The sequence below is a fragment of the Genypterus blacodes genome, unplaced genomic scaffold (assembly GCF_046128005.1).
Source record: "Genypterus blacodes isolate CSIRO-AG114 ecotype Tasmania unplaced genomic scaffold, CSIRO-AGI_Gbla_v1 ptg000118l_1, whole genome shotgun sequence".
NCBI lineage: Eukaryota > Metazoa > Chordata > Actinopteri > Ophidiiformes > Ophidiidae > Genypterus > Genypterus blacodes.
This window is the reverse complement of record NW_027466921.1, coordinates 1,758,636-1,783,514: the sequence shown is the minus strand read 5'-3', so window position 1 is coordinate 1,783,514 and position 24,879 is coordinate 1,758,636. Positions and strand designations below refer to the sequence as shown.

General features: G+C 44.6%; 1 protein-coding gene across 3 annotated transcripts in view; it reads right to left on the bottom strand.

The window, feature by feature from the left end:
• hdac4 (histone deacetylase 4) overlaps nt 1-24,879 on the bottom strand; it is a 93,644-nt gene that overhangs the window by 41,993 nt on the left and 26,772 nt on the right. For 2 of the 3 annotated variants that reach the window (XM_076161911.1, XM_076161912.1), the window contains exons 3-6: nt 6,017-6,268; nt 5,768-5,913; nt 4,557-4,707; nt 1,800-1,920 (exon numbers count right to left, since the gene is read on the bottom strand). In XM_076161911.1, the coding sequence (XP_076018026.1) occupies nt 1,800-1,920; nt 4,557-4,707; nt 5,768-5,913; nt 6,017-6,268 (670 nt within the window). Of the gene's footprint in view, nt 1-1,799; nt 1,921-4,556; nt 4,708-5,767; nt 5,914-6,016; nt 6,269-12,279; nt 12,558-24,879 lie in introns of those variants that run through there. The other variant, XM_076161913.1, reaches the window with a different exon arrangement.

Genomic DNA, 24,879 nt, shown 5'->3' with positions numbered 1-24,879 from the left:
GTGAGATGGCAACAGAGAGGTGAGGTGAGGGGTCGAGGAAGAGGCAAAGATTTAGAGATAAAGCGACAGAGAAAGTGATGTTAGCGCTGCGACAGCCAAAGTTCCCTCACTCTGTCACCATTACATAAGCACTGAATACCCATCTGTCCAACGACTCCATTCTACCGACAATATCACACAACTGCACGGCTCAAAATCCAAGACAATATGGGTTTCATTTCAACAGGAAAGAGGAGTATAATAGAGGAATATAAATCAAACAGCTGCGTTAATTAAAACCTCAAAACCTTTGAAACTATTCTGCATAACGCTCACAACAAACAATCAAAAGTGCAGCAACAGCTTTGTTATTCTTAAATCCTTGCCACAAGTTGGGCAAAAAAGGGGTTGACAAAAGAAAACAAAAATGTTGCTCAAATAAATCTGGCTCAACCTCGAAATACAAAGATGACAATTCAACTTAGTGGTGGCAGTAATAATACTATTATGGGTCCAATTTCCTGTTTTCTGTCGTGTTGTCAACGTTGTGGTTCGTACTTGACACCACTGTTCACAGACGCAGTGCATGAATGACACGGACAGCAGCTGTAATCAAAGAGCACAAACTTTCTATTCGCCGCTCGAGCTGTCAACAAATGTGTTAGTTCCTGTAAACAAAACAGTGAGTTTTGCATGTGCGCGCTGTGCGTCACGGCAGCTGATCACAGTGAAGGCACTTATGACACCGTGTCTCACAAGTGCGTACACGAGGAGAGTGTCGGGGGATGGCAACGTGCAGAGACTTGGCCGCAATCTGAGGCTTTTTGTCACAGGCTGAAACTACAAAGGGAAAGTAGCTTCTGTGTACCCTTGGATTAAATACAGTGACGCACGGAGAAGAAAATAAACGAGACGAAGGAGTAAACAGACAGGAAGGACATAAAGCAAACATGAGAAGGGGCGAGGAGACAATGCAGGTAAACTCTTGTTCTTGTTTTATTGCCTCTTGTCGCCTTGCCTTGGCAGAAGTGTTTGCCATCTTAGAGCCTCTTCAAACATTGAAAGTGCAGGAGAGGAGCCATTGTCTGCTCTGTCTGCCCACGACACACTCAAACACACACTCACGTACGCCTCAAAGACTGCCGGCTGTCAATCACCACAACAGAACACGGACAGGGAAAAAAGAAAAAAGCCTCATTGCTTCATCATTCTCTTTGTAGTTCATCTCACACGCTGCTGGCAAGGACTTGAACCTCTCAGAGCGCCGAATGTTTAAAAACACACGCAGGGAGTCAGCCCAAGCTAAATCGCATCAGGCTAAAACACATGGATTGTACTGTTGGCGAAACTTTGATAAGAGAAAACCACTGAAGACTTTTCAAACGCACGAAAGGGACAAAGCAAGCAGAGTTGCATCTGAATCTATAACTTTGGCTTCTGTGATTTTGTGGCTATAGAGGGAGATTTAATCCCAATTTCTAATCCTAATTTTCTCATTTATTCCGTGCCATCAGAGGGGTTAATTCCCGGCACTGCTAAAGTCGGTGGAATCTCCCTTTATAAAGGAAATTACACTATATTCATAAGCAACTTGTCTAATTATGAAGTGCATCAGTTATGAATTCTGACATCTTTCTCAAACACATGCACAGACACACTTTTGAATGAATGCGGTAATAATGGTAAATTAAACTGAATAATTCATTAAACTGAATCTGTAATCTGTGCTGATGTAAACATGACACTTCAATTTGTACGTCTGATATCATTGTACAAAAGAAGTCAGACTCCAAGAGGAAGAGGAAGGCTGTGACACTCACCCATACCAGTAGCGTGGGTTACTGGGCAGACAGTGGTTTAGGTTTCGCTGAGCCAGGGCTTTCTTTTTGTTCAGGACAAACTCCTGAAGCCGCATCTTTACCTCCGTACTGGCAACCGCACCTAACAGGGAGAGGGGGGGGAGGGAGAGAGAGAGGGAGGTGCAGTAGAGTTTATAAGGTAAGTTTCGCTCTCTGATACACACCAGTAACGTTCCACGGCAGCAGGTTTACTTCAATGCCCAAGTCCAAACTATCACCCTAAATCTGTGCAATTCCTACGAGATGAAAGTGCAACAAATCCCATCCCTCACGTTTCGACCTACTGTATCCATTTCCATCATTGTAACTGTTTATATTGCTTTTCAGCGGTTTGTTTTCATAGCGAGGGCGTATTGTTTATTTATTTGAAAGTCATAAACTCTATCACATATAAATAAGTACACACAAAGTAAATGAATACATAATGTATGGTATAGATTGATAGCGGTGCCGATATATATATGTGCATATAAAGTCATACAATAACATCAATAAGATACATTTAATAGATGTGGTGTATACATAAATAACATCATCCATCCCAGGGCTTATAGTATAGATGGAATAGCAAAGTGGAAGAAGAAAGCAGGGAAACATGAAAAGCTGAGTGCTGGGCGTCAAACGATGACCCCAGAGTTTGGAAAAGGAAAAGCTGCTTGACCAGATGAGAAGATGAAAAAAGGAAAATAGTTAAGAGATAGAAGATACGGGAAGAAGAAAAGAGACAAAGGATGAAGCCATAAAACGTTAAGGGTAGGGATGGGTGATGGGAAAGGAAAAGAAATTGGAAAACGCTGGTGATGGACGACATCATCGATAGTAGAAGAAAAGGGATGAACGAGGGAAAGCCATGAAAAAAGCTGGAAAAGGCAGAAAGCCTCAAGGGGTTGCTTGAATTCAAATATGGGAAGAACAACAGACGTCTCCCTCTTATTGTCGGTCCCTTAGCTCATATGGCGGGGAGGACGAGGTGATGTGGAGAGACAGATAGAGGAAATATTCAAATCACAGGTGATGTGTCGAGCCCGGGAGAGAAAGAGGTGAACGTGAAACGCGGGCAAACTAAATCACGGCACGGCTGGAAGTGCTGACATCCCAATATGTCTGCTTTGCCACTGAAGCAAATTGGCTTTTATGAGGCTGCCTTCTATGCAATTTACAGCAGCACTTAACAAAGCTTCCTCTGTTTACAACCCTGTACTCTCACCACAGACGGAAGGCTGGAGGTTGACGCAGCCCAGCTGAGAGCGTTCAGGAAAAAGAGCCAGAATGAGAGATTGGACGGAATAAAGTCGTATTACCGGATCAACAGCAATTCTTTTACAGATCACATTTTGACTATACTATTACTAAATATAGCACGCATAGTTTCCCATGATGGACTATCAACAGGTGTGGATTACAGATCAGATCCAGATGCAGTTAAATCTTCATCTGGTGTCTGCAATCACATTTAAATCCTCAAATTTTCTTCAGGCACTTTATGCCTTCAGCCTCTTCTAACTCAACTAGTTCCTCACAATTCGACTTAGTTCAAACATCAAAAGGTTCAAGATATACAGGACCTTATTGCTATGAATTTTGGTGTTCATATCTTTCATATTTAAGTAATAAATCTAATCAATTCGGAGGTTTTCAGCTTCAGCTGTCACTCAAACGGCTTGTAATTTCTTCGTTCATTCATTCAGCTACAGAAACCATTAAGACATTTTTCAGCTCTTCACACTTCAATCTTTCAGGCACAAGATTGTCAAGCGTTTGCAATCACAGCCCATTTTCTTCAGGAAATGCATTTCTAGTTTGCAATTTGATATCTGAACACCAGATATATCTAAAATCTTTCAAATTACAAAGAAGATGATGTCAATGACCTCGTTCAGACAGTTTTACCATCGTTCCCAACAGTTTCAATATTCCTGGAACATCATTTTAAATTCTCGGTCCAAACATGTTTGGCCCGAGTTCATTTCTAATACAGATTTATTATCCATGTAGTTAATCTGAGAGGTGAGGATAAATTTACCTCCACTGCTTTCATCCCTGATCGTAAATGGCACACCAAGAGGAAGTACAGTTTGGGCTGATTTAATGTCTTGCCCTCCCATCATCCCATTCTTTTTAAATATTCCCCGTACAAAATGTGCGAGGTCAGGCTGTCCTGGCTCTGGGGACGCGAGGACAGGTGCTTTGACATGGAGGGCCCGATCTGTCTCACAGCTGCTGTGCTTCCATGGTTGCAGCCTAACAGAGCCGTGACGACAGACTGGCAAGTGAGCGCGGACACAGTAGACTTCTTTATTGGAGAGCGTTACACTTGCACGCCCACCATCACACATAACTGATTTCATGAAGCTCACACAGATTACCTCCTCATCCTCACTACATTTCCATCCATAGTGGACGAGCTGAAGGCAGTGCAGTGCAGTGTGAGATACCAAGACGGCATATTGATGAAACTGTGTTATTGTCCAACTTTATTTGACAATTTCTCACACCTGTAAGCACTTTGGTGTTTGTTTCTCCGCACTACAAATTGCACAGTTTTCGTTCAGCCTGAGGGTCTGTCAGCTTTTAGAACTTTATAACGTTTGTAGCTTAAAACTGTAGAATCAAAACTATTTTCCCCCTGGATCTAGCTGCATCAATTCCTATATGCCGCATTTATTTGTTTTTTTTATATTCCTTATCACTTTGTTGATGACATGGTGCATTACTTACTCTCCTGCCCCCTCTCCTTGTTCTTGAGCTGTTGAAGTTTGTGCTCCCGCTGCTGCTTCTCCAGTTCCTGCTCATGGCGTTGCAGCTCGATCTTCCTCTGATGCTCCAGCAGCTCCTGTTGGTGCTTCATTGCCAGCAAGTCCTGTTGGTGCTGGAGGAGAGACGACAAGAATGATGGAGGAGGACAAGGAGGCGGGGAGTCAAGCAGAAGGAGAAACAAAACAGGACGGGCGAAGAGGAAGCTCAGGCCAGAATGAGGGATGGGAGGAGAGAGATTCAGAAAGAGAGATAGACAGAGGGGAAGGAACACAGGCTTTCTGCTTTCAATCAAATTTTGCTTTTAGTCAATTATAATTTTCACCTTTTAAAATTTCACCAAAATTTTTCATAGAAGTTTTGACATTTCAATCAAAAATGAAAACAAATCAGGCATTGTTTGTAGTTTGCAGACCAAATGAATTAAGGCGTCAATGAGAAATGAACCTCATGGCAATTCAAAATGTAATAATTGTCCGGTAAGCGAAGGAAAATGTTTGAGAATATTTTTCATGAATTAAGAAATGCTCTTTTGTTTGTGTTAAAAAAACTAAACTTATTTTCTAGAATGGGATTCTGTAAGAAAAGACTTTAGACTTGAATTTTAAAAGTGATGACCCTGAGATGAAGGTTCTATTCAAATCCTCAACTAACCATGAACCACTCTGGCACTCTTCTTCAATTTTCATACAATATTTGTTTAGTTAAGTAACCTGGAAGATGTGACATCACCACCCCCTGTCCAGTAACAAGAGCCACGCCACTTCAGAGACCAACCAGCATGGAGAACACTCACCACAGTTATTTTTAGCCCACACTGATTGTTCTTATTGGCTGCCTTTGTGGCCGTGGCAACACCGGTAAGGCTTTTTACCATCCACACAAGACACACACACACCCGCACAGTGTTTATCAGGGTCAAGGTTCCCGTAGAGATGGCAAAGCAGCATAATATTGTCACCAGATCAAATTACACCACCTTGCTCACATGATATTGTGCCCCCTCCTGTCCTTCCCAAGGTGCAATTCTGCTGAGCACAGTACAAGCTGGGACCCCCAACCCCCACACAAACACATAGATGTTGTCAAACAAAATAAAGGGGGGGAGAGGAGAGGAAAGGAGAAGAGAGGAAAGTAGGGGAGGGGAGAGGAGAGGAGAGGAGAGGAGGCCTCACCTTGATATGGTCCTGCAGCTGGACTTCATGTTGTCGAGACAGCTGCTCGTGCTGTCTGTGGAACTCGGCGATCAGAATCTGCCTCTGGAGCTGCTGCTTGTGTTTGAGGGCCAGGAGCTCCTGCTGCAGCTGCTGCTCCTGGTGGCCTGCGAGAGTTTCACGTCAGTCAGAGTTCAAGTCATCCAAGTTTAGCTGTGAAAATTGCTGTAAGTTGCTTTGAGAGATGAACGTCACATTCACGTCACTCACCAACAATCTGCCCGCTGCCATGGCCAGGCTCTGCAGAGTTAGGGGAAGCCAAGGAGGCTGGTGGTGCAGGTTGGGCTGGGGGGACCAGGTTGAAGGGGGTCTGCTGCTGGTGATGGAGATGGTGGTGATGGTGGTGGGGCTGGGGCTGCTGGTGGGGGTGGTGGTGGTGGTCCACTACACGCAGGTCCATGGGGAGGATGGCTGTAGTGGTGGAGGGCACCTGCGTGGGCAACGCTGCTGTGCTCACGTCCACTGGTGGAAGAGGTGAGAAAGCGACATTTAAGACACTTATACAGCAAGAGAAAAGAACACACACACACACACACACACACACACAGGTTGAATAGTAACATAATGGCTATGAGGCAAAAACACCCCCGCAACACAACTGACATATAAGCAGTTCTAACTGTACTTTGTGTGTGTGCTTCTGTGAGTAATTGTGTGCATCCACATGTGTGTGTGTTGTGTGTGTCTGAACACTGACACGGTCATTTTGCTTACTGGAAATCCACTGTATGAGTCTGTGTGTGTTCAGCAGAGAAAAGCACAGCGGCAGCAGCTGTCTGACGCTCCTTACAGTTAATAGTAAAGCCATGACTCATACATGAATATATCCTTTGCAACCTACAGAGATGCTGCAGGAACACACACACCCACACCCACACACCATTCAGTAAGAGCGATGTCACAGGTTTAAAGCGCCCACAAATGTCATTATAAGGAGAATCAGTGTGTCACAGAAGCACCAGAAACTCACTCTGTGTCATTCTGACCCAAGAGCAGCCAAATACCTCAACCTTAAGATGTAAATATATGAGACTACATATCAACTGCAGCTTGTGTTGCACACTTTGAGGCATTTATTTTGATTTCACAGAGAAATCTAGAGCAAAGAGCAGCAGCATACGAGACAAGAAGACCAGGATGAGACAACAACCAAACAGATGCATGAAACCTTCAACACAAAAACTACACAAAGAAGAAAATGTGAAATAGAAACTATATTTATGTCTAATTCCTTTACAGGTCCAAACCCAAACCCTGATCTGGAACAGGGACATTGAAACGCACCGCCTTCACTGACGATGCCTGATATGTTATAACCAAATAATATTCAGTTGCTGTGTTGTAACAATTAAAACCGTCGCAAATACGCCGATATCCTTCCAATCAGGCAAACAAAACATCTACGTTTGAAGATCAAACCCTCCTGTCTGCCAATCGCTCTTCCCTGATCAATATCTGCACCAGTAGCCCCACTTTGCACCATGCCAAGCCCCTTGCCGCTCATCAATACCCTCAAACCAACAGAGAACATCTCTGACCTATCACGGATGGCCTGGCATCCCCAGTGACCAATGAGGTGGCGATGGAGTTGCAGTGACTTGCTGAGATAGCCAATGACATCTTTGGTACTGGGCAGGTTTTCAATGCGGGCGGAAACCCAACACCATCAACACCACCCTATGGGACAGCAGGGAGAGAAAGGGTGTGGCTGGGCCAGACTGACTGGTGCTTGTGTGTGTGTGTGTTTGTTTGTGTTATTGTACATGTGTGTATTTGATTGAGCACTGCAAATAACTACTCTTTGGTTCATCATTTTGAAAAGTTGTAAATTAGGATTGGTTTGATTAATCTGAAAGTACAGCGTCAACACAGGCGTCTGTTTACATCTTGCATTTAAATGTGATCTGTATCCAGATAAGGAGTCACGTTAATGCAAACGCTCACTGAACGCAGTTTGATCTGCCAGATGACATGGTCTCGACTGGAACTCGTGCTGCATTCAGGTGGTGTTTGAAAATGGGAAATGCCTATTTTACAACTACAGCCAACTAAGTCTTATTTTCAAGTGACAGGGGAAAAACAATGTCCATGCTGATTGTGAATAAACCAGAAAAAACAATACGCATATCTTTACATACAAAAGCAGTATTGTGACCGTCTGTACCTCCCTGTGTATACGTCATTTGAAAAAAAAAAACACACCAATTCCATGACTGCTCTTGTAAATAAAGCTATTTTTAATTGGGAATTGTGACATGCCAAAGCCTGACATTGATACCTGCACTGAACAACACACACAAAAAAAACAATCTGCGGGATAAGGAGGCAAAACAGCCTGTAAGTGTCACCAGCCACCTACTCAGAGCCATCACAACACAGAATCCAGACTATACCAACACTAAAGCGACGTGTACATGCGAGTCTCGACATCGGATGTCATCACAACAGCCGCTGTACCCTGTTTGATGACTGTCACAGGATAACGGTCGGGGCATGTGGTGAGGAGGCAGAGGGCTATTTAAGCTGGTATCTGTAAACATGTGCATCTTGTCCTCAAAACTATACCTGGACCTTTGACCTACAAACATGTTTGTTGTCACCAACAGAAAAGGAGGCGCATTAGAAAATGCCGCAGCTGATGGTTCCCCTGGGTGCTGCTCGCGCCGATCATCCGTGTTAACCTAACAAAGCCTTTCACAGCGGCCTGTGATAAACTTTGAGCCCACCCGTCACACTGCAATGCACACACACACTGTACATTCACACACATGCCTGTCAAATGTTTGCACACTCACTTAGACAATAAACATCAAAGTCAAACAAACAAAACCTTTTGTTGGGCCATCAAGGAGGTTAGCGGAGGTCATATAGGGTGGCACTCTATACATTGGGTCTTTTCAGAGGAACCCTGGCACCCATACATGAAGCACCTCCTCAATTAATGCATTTTCTACTGTATATTTTCCCATGGCGACAGGCTCCCAGGCTTTTGATGCAAAACCCTCCCTCCTTTTTCCTCTAATTGGGGCTCTGTCTGGCCCCTGGTGTCGGCACAGCGCTTGCACTCAACCCCACACTATTGAAGTGTGGGAGCTGTTGCTGTGGATGCGATGTGTTAGGCAAAGTGCCTTGCTCAGGGGGTAATGCCACAGGGGCTGCACAAGGGTCGTTTGTTCTCACAGAACCTCACAAAAGAGACTCCCACCCCAAAAATACATCCAGCTTTGTCACATAAGTAATCTGTGACAGCAAGGGAACTGTACGGGTAATAAACGGTTTAGCACAGGAAGAGTCCTTGAAATCACTCAGTGGGAGCGATGCTGCATCTAGACCAGGGCTGCAACATTTGTTTGTTTTTTTCTTAAATCACTGCAACTCATTTTGGGATTATGGTGGCTTGTTTTGGCCTCAGCAGTAAGTACTATAGTCATTACGTTACAATTCAACGTAAAACAAACTTCACCGCAGTAGATTTGACACACACACACTTGCATGTTTTTGTAGTTGCACTGCACAACAAATCTGTGATCTTGAAGTGACTGACTTCCTCCTGAGGCCCCAGGGGGCAGCTGGAAAATTACTGTAATTACAAAAAGTACCACAAGCAAACTTAAGAGCGCTCCTCAAACTATTATATTATATGTAAATAAATTGTAGCTTCTTGCAGTTTGGTAATCTCATGTGGCAAAATAGGGTTTTTGATTGAAGGATAGAAGATTCCTGCTCTCTCTCTATTTGACACAAGCACTAACTGCAGCCTATACAATGACATCATACTGTATGTAAACAAAAACAGAACTTTATATTTGGTATTTATTGGAATGCTGTTGTATTTGCATTGTACAGGTGATATAAATAGCACCTCAGCATTTAGTATAATACAACAATCAACAGGTCTGTGTGTCCTAACTTTGACATTGTGATCTAAGCTGGTGGATATTTATGCACTGGGTACCAAACCTGCAGGGTAGCACCTGATCTGCACCTAAATGAGCTCAGCTGTGCCGCTCATCCTGCCCGACGCTGCAGGTTTCTAAACTAAACATGCAGATAATGCACGTCTCCACAAGCAAATCTAACGAAACCGTGTGTACGCAGAAATATGTTTACCTCCATATGAGGCAAATGAATGCACAACCAGAGCTCTGTAAAACTTCAAACAGAAACATTACTGCAGTTTGTTGGGTTTCAGGCTCTCGGTGAACATCGAAGGAAGATGTGTCAAAACATTCTTTTTAAAAACGGATTCTACAAATACAGCTTTCATTGGATTGTTTAAAACAAAATACTCAGTTCAAATGTTAAATGAGCTTAATTTCCATCATGCAGAGGCAACTAAAGTCTGAAGTGTTACCTGACTGACATTAACTCCGCTGCAGTGAAAACACACCTCTGTTTGTACCATGTGAACAAGGCTCTCCAGTGGTTTCACAACAAAACACACACACACACACACACACACACACCCACACAGCATAACATACAGCACGAGCAGGGCGCAGCCACCTGTGAAGTCATTATCCAGTCTGATAGAGCCACACTGCACTGTGTGAATGTGGTCAAAGCTGCACAAGCTGATTAAGATACATAAACTACATGGAGTTCTGCTATGAATGAGGCATCTAGTTTGCAGTTTCACCACTCTATCGCTGCTTATTTCAGACGGGATCTTGTGTTTGCTTTGGAATAGTTCCTCGGAGTTGCAAGGTTTTCCTACAGCAGTCACCATGACATGGAAACCGGCTAATGTTACCATAACCGAGGCACACACAGCTGTTTAAATGTCAGCCCGCGCCTCCTTTGCTCTCCCCCGATCCGTCCATACATCACTCTCCCATACCTCCCCCTCTCTTCCTCCCTCTCATCTGTGATCAGGATAAGATGATGGACAACACAAACATACACACACACACAGTTATTTATAGAGCTGGATTCCCCAGGGGAGCTCCCCATTCCCATCATGCACCCATAGACTCAGACCTGCCCTTGTGCGTGTTTATTCACACGTTCATAGAGAGTGTGAGCGCACACAGGCAGGAGCAGCTCAAGCACGGTGAGCAAACGTCAACACAATGACACAAACACAGTTAAACGCCGACACACGTGTGAAAGCAACAGAAGAGCTTCACATTAATCACAGACATACACTACTATACATACACACACAGACACACACACACACAGACCTAGGTGCTCACAGGGGACGGATGTGAACACCATGGTGACTGATGACAATAAGTTGGAAAAGAAAAAAGGTGAGGATGGGCGGAGCCTAAGGATGTGGGAAGGGCCAATAATGACAGCCAAGCGGGCTGATGCGTGGCCTGTGTGTGTGTGTGTGTTCAGCTTTAGCACTTTAAAGAGTCATGGGTGGGATGGGTGGGGGCGTGTTGATGGTTTTCACTTTGTGGTCGTTGTCGCTAACGACATGTTGTCTTCCTCTTTTGTGTCCGTGGCGACTCCATGTTCCTATCAAAAGCTTGGAACCGGAATGTACCAAAGGCAAAAACCAATCAATGGCGGGGAAATAAGTCAATTATAGCCTTAATTGAGGGGGAATGTGCAGCAGGTTTCAATACCTTTGCAGTATGAAGTTCTGCAGCTATTAAAGATTCCACACTATCTGGCTGAACTTGTACAACTTTTGACTTTTTACAATATTATACAATAAAACAAAATGCCAGAGAACCTCAATTATTTGCACGGTGTTCAAAACTTCATTCTACAGCTCATCTGACACACACACACACACACACACACACACGTCATGGAGTTCATCTTCATCCTAAAAACGTTTTTCTGAAAGTATTTAAATATTGACAAAGAGTGAAAATTTGCCCTGCAGAACAGATCACACGATCACGAGCTGTCAGTGCTATCTAGAAACGCAAACTTTCCCACACACACACTGTTCCGTCTAAGCAAACAAACACACATGCACACACACACACACACAAGCACCCACGCACACACATATACGCGTACACAATAGGCGGGCGGGAGGGACGGTCGCAGCCGCTGCCATCTGCTCCATTCAGTTACAGGCTGCACTGAGTGTGCCTCCTTACATCAGTGCGTTTCACCAAACACACACACACACACACACACACACACACACACACACACACACACACACACACACACACACACACACACACACACACACACACACACACACACACACACACACACACACACACACACACACACACACACACACACACACACACACACACACACACACACACCAAGTGAACATGTACACACACATACTCCAAGTGAACACACACACAGTAACTAAACACACCTACAGGCTGAATTAGTGCACGTAAACACATATCTATACTGAACAAACACAAACACACAACACGCACAACAGTCTATTGTAGAAACACAACAGCGTCTGAAAAAGAATTCTAAACATTTCCATAAAATTTTGGGACAGGCTGAGATTTGGTACAAGAGCTGCTTACCCATTAGTTGCTCCGTCCGGGTGTGTGTGTATGCGTGTGTGCTGTGTGCGTGTCTGGAAAGTGTGTGTTGTAGAGCCAAAAAGTGCGACTCTGAATCAAGATTTAAAGTCCACTTCAGCGCAAAACACCAAAACAACCTGCTTCAAAGACGGAGCAGATCGCTGTCCCTTCTCTCGCTCGCTCTCCCTCTCTCTCTCTCTCTCTCTTTCTCTCTGTGTGTGTATGTGTGTGTGCGTTTCTCACTCTATCGCTTCTCTCTGTTTCTCTCCCTGTCAGTGACGTGCTTCGCTCTGCCCTCCAGCTACCACTCTCTCCCTCCCTCTCTTTCTTTGGTCCCCTCCCACTCTCTCTCCCTCTCTCTCTCTCTCTCCGTATGTGTGAGTGTGAGTGTGTGTGTGTGTGTGTGTGTGTGTGTGTGTGTGTGTGTGTGTGTGTGTGTGTATGTCATCAGAGGGCAGTCTCAGGCATGTTGAGCTTTTTTATCAGACACTCTTGCTCCCTGTTCGTTTCCTCATCCCCTCCCCAACCTCCTAATGACGAGCAGAGAGGTAGAGAGCGAGAGAGACGGATGGTGACCATATTTTCTTTCCACAGGGAAGCACTGTGCTTTACTACAGTACCTGAGTATTTTATGGGTCTGAGTGGAGCTGAATGAGTGTACATGCGTGCACACACACACAAAAGGCACACACACTTTTCATTTTTCTCTTCCCGGAACCCTCCTACACACCAGCAACCAAACAGAGCAACAAACAACAGGCAGCTTTTCGAAAGTGAGCTGTTGGGCTTAATGAGGACGAAGCTACTCGTCCTTGCAACTGGAACAACATTTATTGCTATTTCTCACACACACACACACACACACACACACACACACACACACACACACACACACACACACACACACACACACACACACACACACACACACACACACACACACACACACACACACACACACACACACACACACACACACACACACACACACACACACACACACACAGTCCTCACGAAGTTTGAGGTTGCGACGCGTGAGATGGCTGCACGCTTTCATGAGGCTCAACACGTGGTTGGTTTCTGCATCGCTCCAAAAATGTGAGGATTTGTTGTGGTCGCTGTGGTGCAGCTGTTGCCACACACTAAAATAAACACAACTACTAACCTATTAAAAAGGGATGTACGCTATAAGGACCAACCAGAGTGTAATGCTAGTGTGTGTGTGTGTGTGTATGTGTGACCTCTGCCCCTAAAGCCACGCACACAACTCTTGTTACTGTATCTGCAAAATGAACACTGGGATGTGATTCAATATGGTCTTTCACTGCTTGACATTTTCCTCCTGTGACACATTGAGTCACCAAGGTAATGAGGACAAGGTCGCGAAAAAAGAGAGAACGCGACTGACGAGGACGGAGACAAAGTGACGTGCGTACGAGCGCAAGTACGAGCGATTCATTATTGGATAAGCTGTAGAGAAGTGCATGTGGGAAGAGAGAGAGAGAGCGTAATGAGGTTCTGATTGAATGATAAATGAGGAGCAATTAGAGCTGTTGAAGGACGGGGGGGATGAGGGGGGCTGACACATGTCTGGCTGTCACATCAATGGATGGGTTGATACCAAGACAATAGGAGTGAATAGACAGTGGCGTGGACAGTTGTTGTTGACCTGGTGTGTGAGAACTGCTCTCTGTGTGAGGGTCAAAATAAGTCCTGATTCCTCAAAGGCATGAGGAGATAAGTGTGAGGAATGTACATAAAGTAATGTATCACTACCAGCTACTACAGCCTCCAACAGGTGTGTGTGCAGTTGGGTGAAAGTGTCCCCATTTTGGGTTATCCTCACTTATACAACAGCTACTTTATCATGAAGGCAGACACTGGGGAGCGGACGTGGTCGATGAAGAACCATCAAGATCACAGTCAAACGCAGGCGTGGCCGTGCGTCTTCAGGCCAGCGCCTCAACAACCAATCAATGCCACATTTACTTCTCCCTGACGGTGATTGATGGCTTAAACGTATCAATACAACAGCATTAGAAGGTGTGTGTGGGAAGAGTGTGAGAGTGTATCACGCCATACCTAATAATTATATGTGACAGATCAAATAAAGTGTTTGTGTGCGTGTGCGTGTGTGTGCATACCTGCGTGCGTGTGTGTGTACGTACACGAGTCCCTGTTTGCCAGTGCTATTTTTGAAGTTGAGCGTAGAATCCAGTAAGCCGAGTTGTGTTTGTTCAGACACACCCACACACCTGACTGAGATAAAGTGTGTGTTATCTGCCCTCTTTACGGTGCTGACGTCAAACGCTGAGCTTAGTTTCATAATACAGCCGTGACACCAATAACACACGTTCGCTACCGTGGCCAAACCACAACACACGCACTCACACACAAACACACACGTGCATTATTAGCACAGATCTCTGCAGCTACCTGACACGAGCAACGACTGACAAACTCTGTCAAAGGACATGAAATGACCTTTGACATTTGAATAGTGAAAGCGAGTGGGTTTGTTTGCTTCGTGATATTGACACATGGAAATCAGGTTGGGCGGCGAGTCACAAAGCGCAACACGAATGAAGAACATTGTCGAGTTGTATAGTGATTCTGTGGACAATAGGTCTTCTTAAAATCACAAAAATACACATTATTCTATTAAATACAGCGTAAACAAAGATAGTGGAAAACAAGGAGCTGAATTCGATTTCTATTAGGAAGAAGGCAACAGCTATGGCAAGAATACAGATTGTACGTCTCATCGCCATCCATCAGCTCTCTGCTTGCTAATCAGTACGCTTGCAAGTGCATTTAATCTTCAACCCTAACCCTCTGCTATCATTACCACAACAAACATATTGTTTTCTCACATCGCGTAAACACAATAATCACAGCAAAATCAGTGTTAAGAGTACTCAAGAAACGGCACCCAGATTAAGCAATTGTAAATCAATTTCACGAAACAAGTCAACGCTCCACCGTCGTAATCAGCATAAGCAAACTCCTCGCGCAAACACAGTGCGTGCTTACTCTTATAAGTCTATTAGGCGCCACGTTGTGTATATTTGCACACAGTAATAACAGTTCAGCCAACCGGGTTCTTGTCTTCTTTCTTAAATCCAATATGTCTAGGGCTTGGCTAATGCATGTGTACATCATATGTAGGAGAAAGCATTAAAGAGTGTCAAGAGCTATGTATATACTGGTGTTGGGTGCATAGAAAGACAAAGCGTTCGTATATATAGTGTGTGTGTGAGAGTGGGCCTGTGTGATTTGCATTAGCGGGCATGTGATGGAAAAGGACGAGACAACATGGGGAGCATATCTTAGATAAATCGCTTGTGTAGCTATCTGCATGGGCTCGAGCGCACGTGTGCCTTAAATAATGCATGTGGCGAAATGATTGTGAGGCATGCTGAGGTATACAGTGTGGCAGCCAGGCAGACGGGACTGATAAATAAGTAATGGACGGCGTCCGCTTCGTAATATACACACACACACACAAGACCATGTACCCACACACCAGTTTCTGCAGAAGGGTGAAAAAGACAGCAAGTCTTGTTTTCGTTCCTTGTTAACCCCCCCAAAAGCACGCACACACACACACACACACACACACACACAAACACGTGCACACACACAGTGACAGGAGGATGGTGGAAGGAGCGGAACATGAAGAAACTCTTGGTAGTGGTGAGGGGGGGAGGGGCTGCTGTTTTCATCCATTTCCCTGGAGAACAGCAGGCCCGTCTCCAAATATGTGAGATACGGTGTCATTTATTATTGATTTGGGTTATTTATAATACACACTCTGGCTCTATCTGTAAACCCCCCTTCATCTCTGTTTCTCCTTACCCTTTACATCACTCTCTCCCTGCCTCCCAGACAATCTTTGTTATCCCCTGGAATCTCAAAATACAGACACCAAATCCAACATTTGAAAAGCAGTAAGGCAATGAAACTCCACCCCCCCTCCCCCCATACCTCTCTTCATCAAATTAGATATTGGATCTTTGTGCCATGCCATGAGTTTAAACTTCTCATCAGGGCATCATACACTTGCATATTACATTTGACAACAATCACACACCCTAAAACTTTGAATTATAATTGTGATCTGTGGCATTTTTCCATTTAAGACAATTGGAAAGAGATGGCCAATCAGAAGAGTGAACTAAGCTGGAGGCAAAGTTAAAGGCCCGATACGGAGATAACCAGGACAAGTTTGGAAAGCGCCACTGCAAGCTGGTAAAGCCAGTGAGTGAAACCAAACTCCATTCAAAGTCAAAATCAATAAGCAGTGGAACACACACAGCTCGGTCTATTATTTTCACCTACGAGGACACGACTAGTGGGGTTTAGAGCCAGTCAATAAGTCTGGAGTTCTTACGTTTAGAGCTACCAAACACAGACAACAACAAGAGGGAAGCCAACATTGCTGCCATGGAGGAACATTAGTGAATAACTGAGCCTGCAAATTCCATATCTGAACTGTGACCTAATCTAAACGGTGGGTGACAGTGGTTGATCTCACCATTTTGTGACATCCTACACGATGACGCAGATGCCTTGAGGCTCCCGCAAAGTACCATAAAGCCATGTCACGTCTCACCTTGAGGTCGACCCCACCAACCACGTACAGACTACAAACCGCAGCTGGACCACATGCCAAGAAACCATTGCCCTTAATGTCAAGTGTGACATAATCCCAGCTGGATCGCCAGGTGGCAAGGAAACCCATGGGCAAGAGGTGTGGCGTCATGTCAAACACATGGAGACCTGGCTGCTGCTGACTGCTCAATTCAGACAGAGAAAGAAAGCAAGGAAGCCTGTGGAACGTGTTAGAGGGTGAATCCTGTGAGAAAAAACACGGTGATCTGAACACACACACAAACACATTAAACATGTGCTCAAACTCTGATTAGGCATATGCACTGTATCAATAGTGTAGCACATTGGTGCAGCTCAACACAGACCCCTTTCCTTTCCTCTGTGATTGACATGCATATACACACACACAATCCTCGGATGGAGTATGCCCAAGGCTCCTTGGTGCTTGGTTCATGACAGGCAGATCTAATTTAGCTTTGATATCTTTACAGAGCTATCAAGCGCTATAAAGACTTACAACAGACTCCTACCGGATCTGAAGAGGACACCAGAACATCTAAACACCTTGTTAAAAGCCAGATGAGGTATAAAGAAGAGATGCTTTGCACTCTTGGCTGCAGCTGGGAGCTCTGATCATTCATATTTTACGCCTTCTCCCTCTGTCTCAATGGTAATGCCTCAAGCTGGCAGCAGACAGAGAGCCATTAGCTGTCTGCAGCGCTAAACTGAGCTTATGGGAGATGTCAGTTTACCGCACTGCTCCTTGTGCACTTAGAATCACTTGGGTCATAGCCGTGGCCCTGTGTACCATAGCTCACCGGGCGGTCCCTGAGGACAGAGTGCAGTTGGACATAGTGACCTGCCTAAAAAAGGGCCCTGTCAAAATTTCCTGGGAACACAAAAAGGCACAGAGGGGCCTCGTTAGGGAAGAGAAAACAGGTAGACAGACTCAACACCCTCTGTGGTAGAATGAGGTAATTTGTCCTGATCTATAGCTGTTTTTTTACAGCAATAGAACAATGGTGTGTCTGCTCAACTCTGCTCTATATGGTTCACCCCATACAGAAGAATAGCACGACTATTTGCACTGAGGAAGCAGATATCTTTGATAAATGAGTTTGCGGTAAAATATAGTCCAACGCTGAAGGCCAATCTGTAGCCATTAGCATGTGGGCTTGGCTGTAATGAACTCCTCTTCCCGGACTGAGGAAGGCTAGCCTTTGGTCAAGGTGGTGTTGTTGGTCAGAAACTAGCAAACCCCTTGTGAGCTCAAAGAAGAGGTCTAAACCCCGGAGTGGTCATCCATAATAGATGTCTTACAGAAGCATCTTCTGGATCCATATGGACCTGCTAGGCTTTTAAAAGCATTTACAAAACACTTCTGCATTAACAAGTGAATTTAGGAAGAAGTGTACAGGCAAAGTGTGGCTGGAGTCAAACGTATAACTGATAATATCCTTCTATATATAACTGTAAGGATTTCACGAGGCACAACGTCTGAGGCAATCACAAAACATCTTGAGACGAAGAGCAACTGGGTACTGCTTGCTGCTTAGAAGGTGCCGTTGAGCTACAAGTCAGCAAACACACACGCACAAAGTCAGTCATTCAGTTTCATAGCTAACTCATAAACAAACTCTAAATGCAAAACACACCTGTCCCAATCAAAAATATCATAACATGGCAAGATTGTCTTTGATTTGTGTCTATAACATGTCAACAAACACACACACACACACACACACACACACAAAGACACACACACAGTCCATCTTACTATAGCTGTCAGGATAATAGCAGTGATGTGGACAAAGTAGGTTAGGGCATCACATGCTGAGAGACAAAAACAAGTCAGGCTCTGAGAGGTCCATATAAATATACCTGAATGTGAGGAAAGCGCGCGTGTGTGTGTGTCTGGTTTCAACTTGGCCCATGAAGGCCACCACCTCAGGCTGTGTCTGCAGCCTGATATAATTAGATACTGGTTCACTGTGTTCCTTTTATAGCTTTCTATCTTTTCCTCATGATCCAATCTAAATTTGGTTTGTTTCTGCCAATTGTATTAGTTTTTGCAGTTATGTTCAGATAAAGAAGTTGGACTTTTGGAGTGAAAATACAATTAGAGGAGACAGAAGAAATAAGATGGGAGTTTGAGGCGAAGTGCAGGCGACCAACCTTCAGTTCATCCAAAGTTCAAAAGTTCAACAGGAGCATTGGGGTTAAGTCCAAAGTGTGTGTGTGCAAATAAATCTGATGATGGCTGAGCACAAAAAAGCAACCGCTCACCAGCTCGGGCCTTCACCAAACTGGCACCAGGCAGGGGCATCAATGCCAGGTCAGTCAGTGATGATAGTGTGGCAGAGGGGGGGTTGGATTGGGTGGGGGGGTAGAGGCTTTGAGGGCCCATCTGGAGAACTGGCAAGGGAGTGGTACGACTGGAAGACTGAGGAGACACGGGGCTAAAGGCTTTGATTGGTTGAGGCAGTGGCTCAGTGGGTAGAGCTTCCGCTTGTGAACCGGAGAGTTGCCGGTTCGAGCCCCTGCCGAGGTGCCCCTGAGCAAGGCACCAAACCCTCAATTGCTCCCCCCTCTGTGAAGGGTGGTAATGTAATGTAAGTCGCTTTGGATAAAAGCGTCTGCCAAATGATCGTAATGTAATGTAATGTAATGTTGAGCTTAGCGTGAAATATGAAATAATGCAGCAGTTGCTTTGTGTTTGCTTACATCACACCTTAACCAACAAGGACGCTGACTGTCACTGTAGTGCCTTGGCAGCCATCGCAGTCAACCTTTCACGGACTAATTTTGGTACCAGAACTGTAGTTTCTGAACCATTGTTAGCTCAGGGCCGGTACTCTAAGACTGGTGCTTGGACTAGGTGCTTGGAGCTGCAGTGGAACTTGGATGCAAAGATTCTATCATCTACACGGCAGAAAACATCCATTCCTGAACACTCGCATTGAGATTGTTGTACATGGAGGTTCTCGGGCTTTCAAAGAAGATGGAAAACTACATGAATGTGGGGACTGAGTAGGAGGCAAAAATCTCTGTCCATGTGAATTCCTGAATTTATAAGGACTCAGGATTTACTCATTACCAAGTTTGACAAATTTTAAAAACAAGCAAAGATCACAACAATGCCTAAAGAAGGAAATGTCCAAAATAATATTTCCATAACTATCATGGCCCGTGAAATATGATGAGAATGCAATCAAGCGATTAGATGAAGGAAGCACAAGCCAAACTCACTGTGTAGGAACTGTTCCTGTGAAATCAATACGGGATGGACATACAAAATATTTACTAAGATTAAAGTCAAGCATTGAGACACACACGCACATATACGCACATCACACTGCTCCAAAGAGACGGGGGAGGAAGGCAGCAGGAGCCTGGCCAGCAGACAGCTCTCTTCCTGGGGTCGCGTTGACCTACAGACGGTGTCCTTTGGAACACACCACCATCGCCATTTCTCTCTCTCTGTTCCTCACACTAATCCCGTCTCAGTCCTACTGCTTCATTTCATGCTCTCGCTTCCATCCTTCCATTCTGTCTGCAGAACTCGCTGGGCTCCCTGGTGGCACCAAGGAGGAAAACTTGCTCACCACCACAGGGTCCCTGGCACCGCTCACAGGTGGGAAGCCGGTGAGGGATCATGTCCTTGTCACTACCCATGTCTGTAACACATGTACTGTGTATCAGCGTCTGCCTCCGTCTCTGCCTGGTCGGCTTTCACACAAATGGAAAGAAAGTCAAAGCTTAACATGGCGTTTGGCAGCTTTAAATGATAACGAATGCAGAGTTTCAAGCAAGAACATATTTTGCTATTTGCTTTCCCGCCTACAGAAATGCATTCAGTACGATAAACCATTGGTCCCTTATTGCTGCAACATGTTGATGTTGCTGATTTTTGTTGGCAATTGGGAAATTTTACTGATAATTTCAATTTCCATCAGAAATATCAACAAATACTTTGATGCGCGACAACATTTTCGGCCAAATATCACTTGGACTGAAACCCAGTGTTTCCAAAAAGCGAATTTTTCCTTCTCTACATCGTCCACAACCCAAGCAGTGTCACTTTGAACTGTTTTTGAAAGCCTACATTTCAGTGGGATAAAAACAAAGCCAAATTCCCAATTAGATTCAATGAAAGTGTGAAAGTGCTAAGAAACTATTGCAGTCAGAGGGAAAACCAAAACAATTGTCAAACTTGTGATTTGGGGTTAGCAATTTGTCAGTTAGGAGTTAATTTTGGGAAGCAGACGAGGCAGCAGACATGTTCAATCAGAGACAGAGAGGAGGGAGGGAGGGACGGAGACACAGACTGGAGTGAGTGAGAGACAAACATCACAACTGCATCATTAGATGCAACACCTTGACAGACAATATATGATAATATTTACACAATGAGTAAATACGAGTATGTGTGTTGAATTACTCAACAGGGAGAGCAATTCATAGTTGATTTCACCCGTAAAATTCAGAGTGTAACATTTTCTTTGACTGTTACGCAGCCTGGGTTCTACAAATATCAAGTTCAACAAATATCAGAATATCATAACTAACAATAAAACACATTTATTGTCTTAGGTCATAATATAAATATTATACAAATATTGTACTTTGCCCTGCTCCTGATGCCGACAGAGCATAGCAAAATTAAAGAACATGGTTAGAAATAGAAATCTTACTCACACACGACAAAGTGGAGCTATTTGAAAAAAGCGAGAGCCATGTGTGTGTGTGTCTGTGTGCGCGGGAGAGAGATAGAAAATCAAAGAGGGAAAATGGATTTGGCGTAGTCCAGAATACGTTTCTCTCCACTTTCCTGCTTTTCTTCCAGAGTTTTGAAATGCTAATGAGCCTGATGACATTTGCATAATGTGCCTTTCTCATCACTCTCTTTTCTACTTATCCCGGCCCAATTCTCCTGAAATTGCTCTTCTCCTCCCACGTCTCTCTCCCTCTTTCCCACTTCCACTGGCCCTTCACTGCGTTTATCCAAGCCACATCGCTCCCGCTGTCGTTCTTAAGTGCTCATGGATAATTGAGAACTCTAATAAAGTCGAGCCGCTCAGTCAGAAGACAGAGGATGGACAACAGGTCTGCTGCTTCCTGTGTGAGAGTATCTCCATCTTCCTATCAATGTGCTCGTTGCTTTTCATTCTAAACCTTTATATCAGCACTATACAAAGGCAAAGAAAAGCATGTTTATGTTCACAAAAAGTCACTTGTGAGTTTTATTCACCAGCACTGCTTTCGGCGCTACATCATCCTTTCACTCCTTCTCCTCCTCACCGGCTCCCCTTTCCTCCTTCCATCTCCTCCTCCTCTTCTCGTTTCCTTCTCTCCCTCATCCCTTCTCTCACCTTCCCTCCCTCCTCCTCACTCCCTGCAGCGTCTGTGCTCTGACAGTTATGTGTGAGCGGAGTGTGGGCTCCTGCTAATTTGTGCAGAGTGGGAGTTGTGCAGAGAGCCGTTTTGGCTCAGGGAAAAGGCCCAGATTAGCCGGACACACACACACACACACACACACACACACACACACACACACACACACACACACACACACACACACACACACACACACACACACACACACACACACACACACACACACACACACACACACACACACACACACACACACACACACACACACACACACACACACACACACACACACACACACACACACACACACACGTTCATTCAGTCTCGACTGTTCACTCAATCGCCTACTGTCACACGTTCAAGCACAAATGCCCATCTAAATGTGGAAGTGACTAAAAGGTGATGTAACTTCTGTTCAGTTTGCAGGACTGACTCATCTCCATTAATATGCGCCCAAATCTGTCGCATGCTCTCGCTCCTCCTCCCTCCTCTTTAGATTTGTTAATTTTGTCAGACCTTCACACTGACTGACAAACGTATGTAGAAATGCAAGAAGCCAGAATAGATCCTGAACCATTTCAGCTGCTACATTGCTGACGTATGCTCAGCCGACATTGCCCCCTCATTCGGATCAACCAATTCCCACAAATCAACCTAACTTGACTGAAATCGACACAAAAGTGAAGTATGCTTATTCAATTTCCTCAGACTCGCCTCATACTGTCATTACGCAACACATCATGTAAACTCAGAACAGCGGTATCGTATTGATTCTGTGTGTGTGTGTGTGTGTGTGTGTGTGTGTGTGTGTGTGTGTGTGTGTGTGTGTGTGGCTTTACTGCATTTCTGCCTTGTTCATTGCAGTAGGCAAATGGAACAGTTTAAGTCCTATGAGCTGTGAGAGAGGATGATGAGGTGCAGAGAGACTTATTCATCTCCTCAAAATGAAGACGAAGACACACACACACACACACACACACACACACACACAGATGAGGGGTTACTGTCACTCTTGGCAAGCGTTTTGATTAATTCTCACACATCTTGTAAACGTGTTAGCAGAGTATTGCATTTCTTTTATTAAAATGTTGCCTTTTTTTTGGCAGGAATCAAAGTGTGCACTTATTATATTCACAGCAGTGTCATAATTAGTCAATCTGCTTGCTAATAAGCCGTCTGAAATGTTGAGTGGGAGTAGAGGAGTGGAAGGTTTGAGGCAGGGCTCAGAGTTTACGGGATTATTTTTCTTTCGGTTTCCCTCGGTTATTGTTGCGACCGCTGCCATGTACGTGTGCATGTGTGTGCGTGTCAAATAAGCAGGATTCATTTAAATGGTTAAATTGACTTTAACTATGGAGAAGTAGAAGCAGAACTAAGTAGAAGCCACTACTCCAATACATACAGACTGGAGAATAAAGCCCTGAGAGGAGGGGGAAGGGCAGCAGGACTAAAATATCATTGATCAATATTTTAATCCAGAAAAATCCACACATTTTGGACATCAAACATAAACAGACACAGATCCTTCTATTTCATTGATGCTCCTGCTTGCATATGTGACATGTACAGTATGTGTATGTGCAGCATATGTGTGTGTGCACTGATGTTTTGGCAAAGAAAGAGGCGCAGCTTCATGTTTTGGCGAACATACGTGACAACATCACCGCCGCATCAGCATTTCCTCCTGCCGCATGTGATCAACATGCTGCTTTGTGGGTTGATGACATGCTGATGCGGTGTGAACTTCCCACGTTCCCCGTCAAACTAGAGCGTGAAGTTCAATTGGCACTTGTCGTTTGACGCGCACTTTCACGTATCCACACGTGTGAGGACATACAGTGCAAAGTCTGACAGACTGGAGCCGCTGAATAAAACATCAGCAGGTACTATAAACAACACGTGACATCAGCCAGTGGAAATGATGACATACGTGTGAGTAAATATACGTCTCCTCGCCTATAAAACGCTGACAGAGTGTTTTTCTTGAGCCGCATTAGCCAACTAAGGCAGCTGTAATATCACCAAATCCCCTATTGAGCACTGATGGTGTGTAATCACCTGTAGCGCCTTACACACCAGTAAATCCAGACATGACGCCATGAAACACTCACCTCAAAAGCAATTATGTCTATTTCTGCAGTAACTATGTAGAGACGCTTCAACGCAGGCACAATAAACAAATACTGGACAGAACCCGACCCAGGACTGACCTGTGCCCCACACAGAGCACCATAATGACCCCGGTGGACTGAGACTAAAGCCATTTTGTATCATACAGATAACTGCAATTCTCTAAGGAGACCCAGCAAAACATTTTTATTGGTTCTGCGTGATTGTTTATTCATTTCCATGGGGTTAGGTGGGGATTGTCCTGGTCATCCTGGTCCCCATCCGTCTCCGCTCACTGCAAATCCTTAGGTTTTATTTCTGAAATCTGTAGCGACGGTGAAATCACTTTGAAGTTTAGCTCAAGTTTTGCAACACCAGCCACATGATGGTTGGCAGTGAGGTTGTGTAGTCTAATGATGCAAATGCGAATGGAATTACGTGGTTGGTGAGTGATTGAACGGGGAACAGTGTCTTATATTG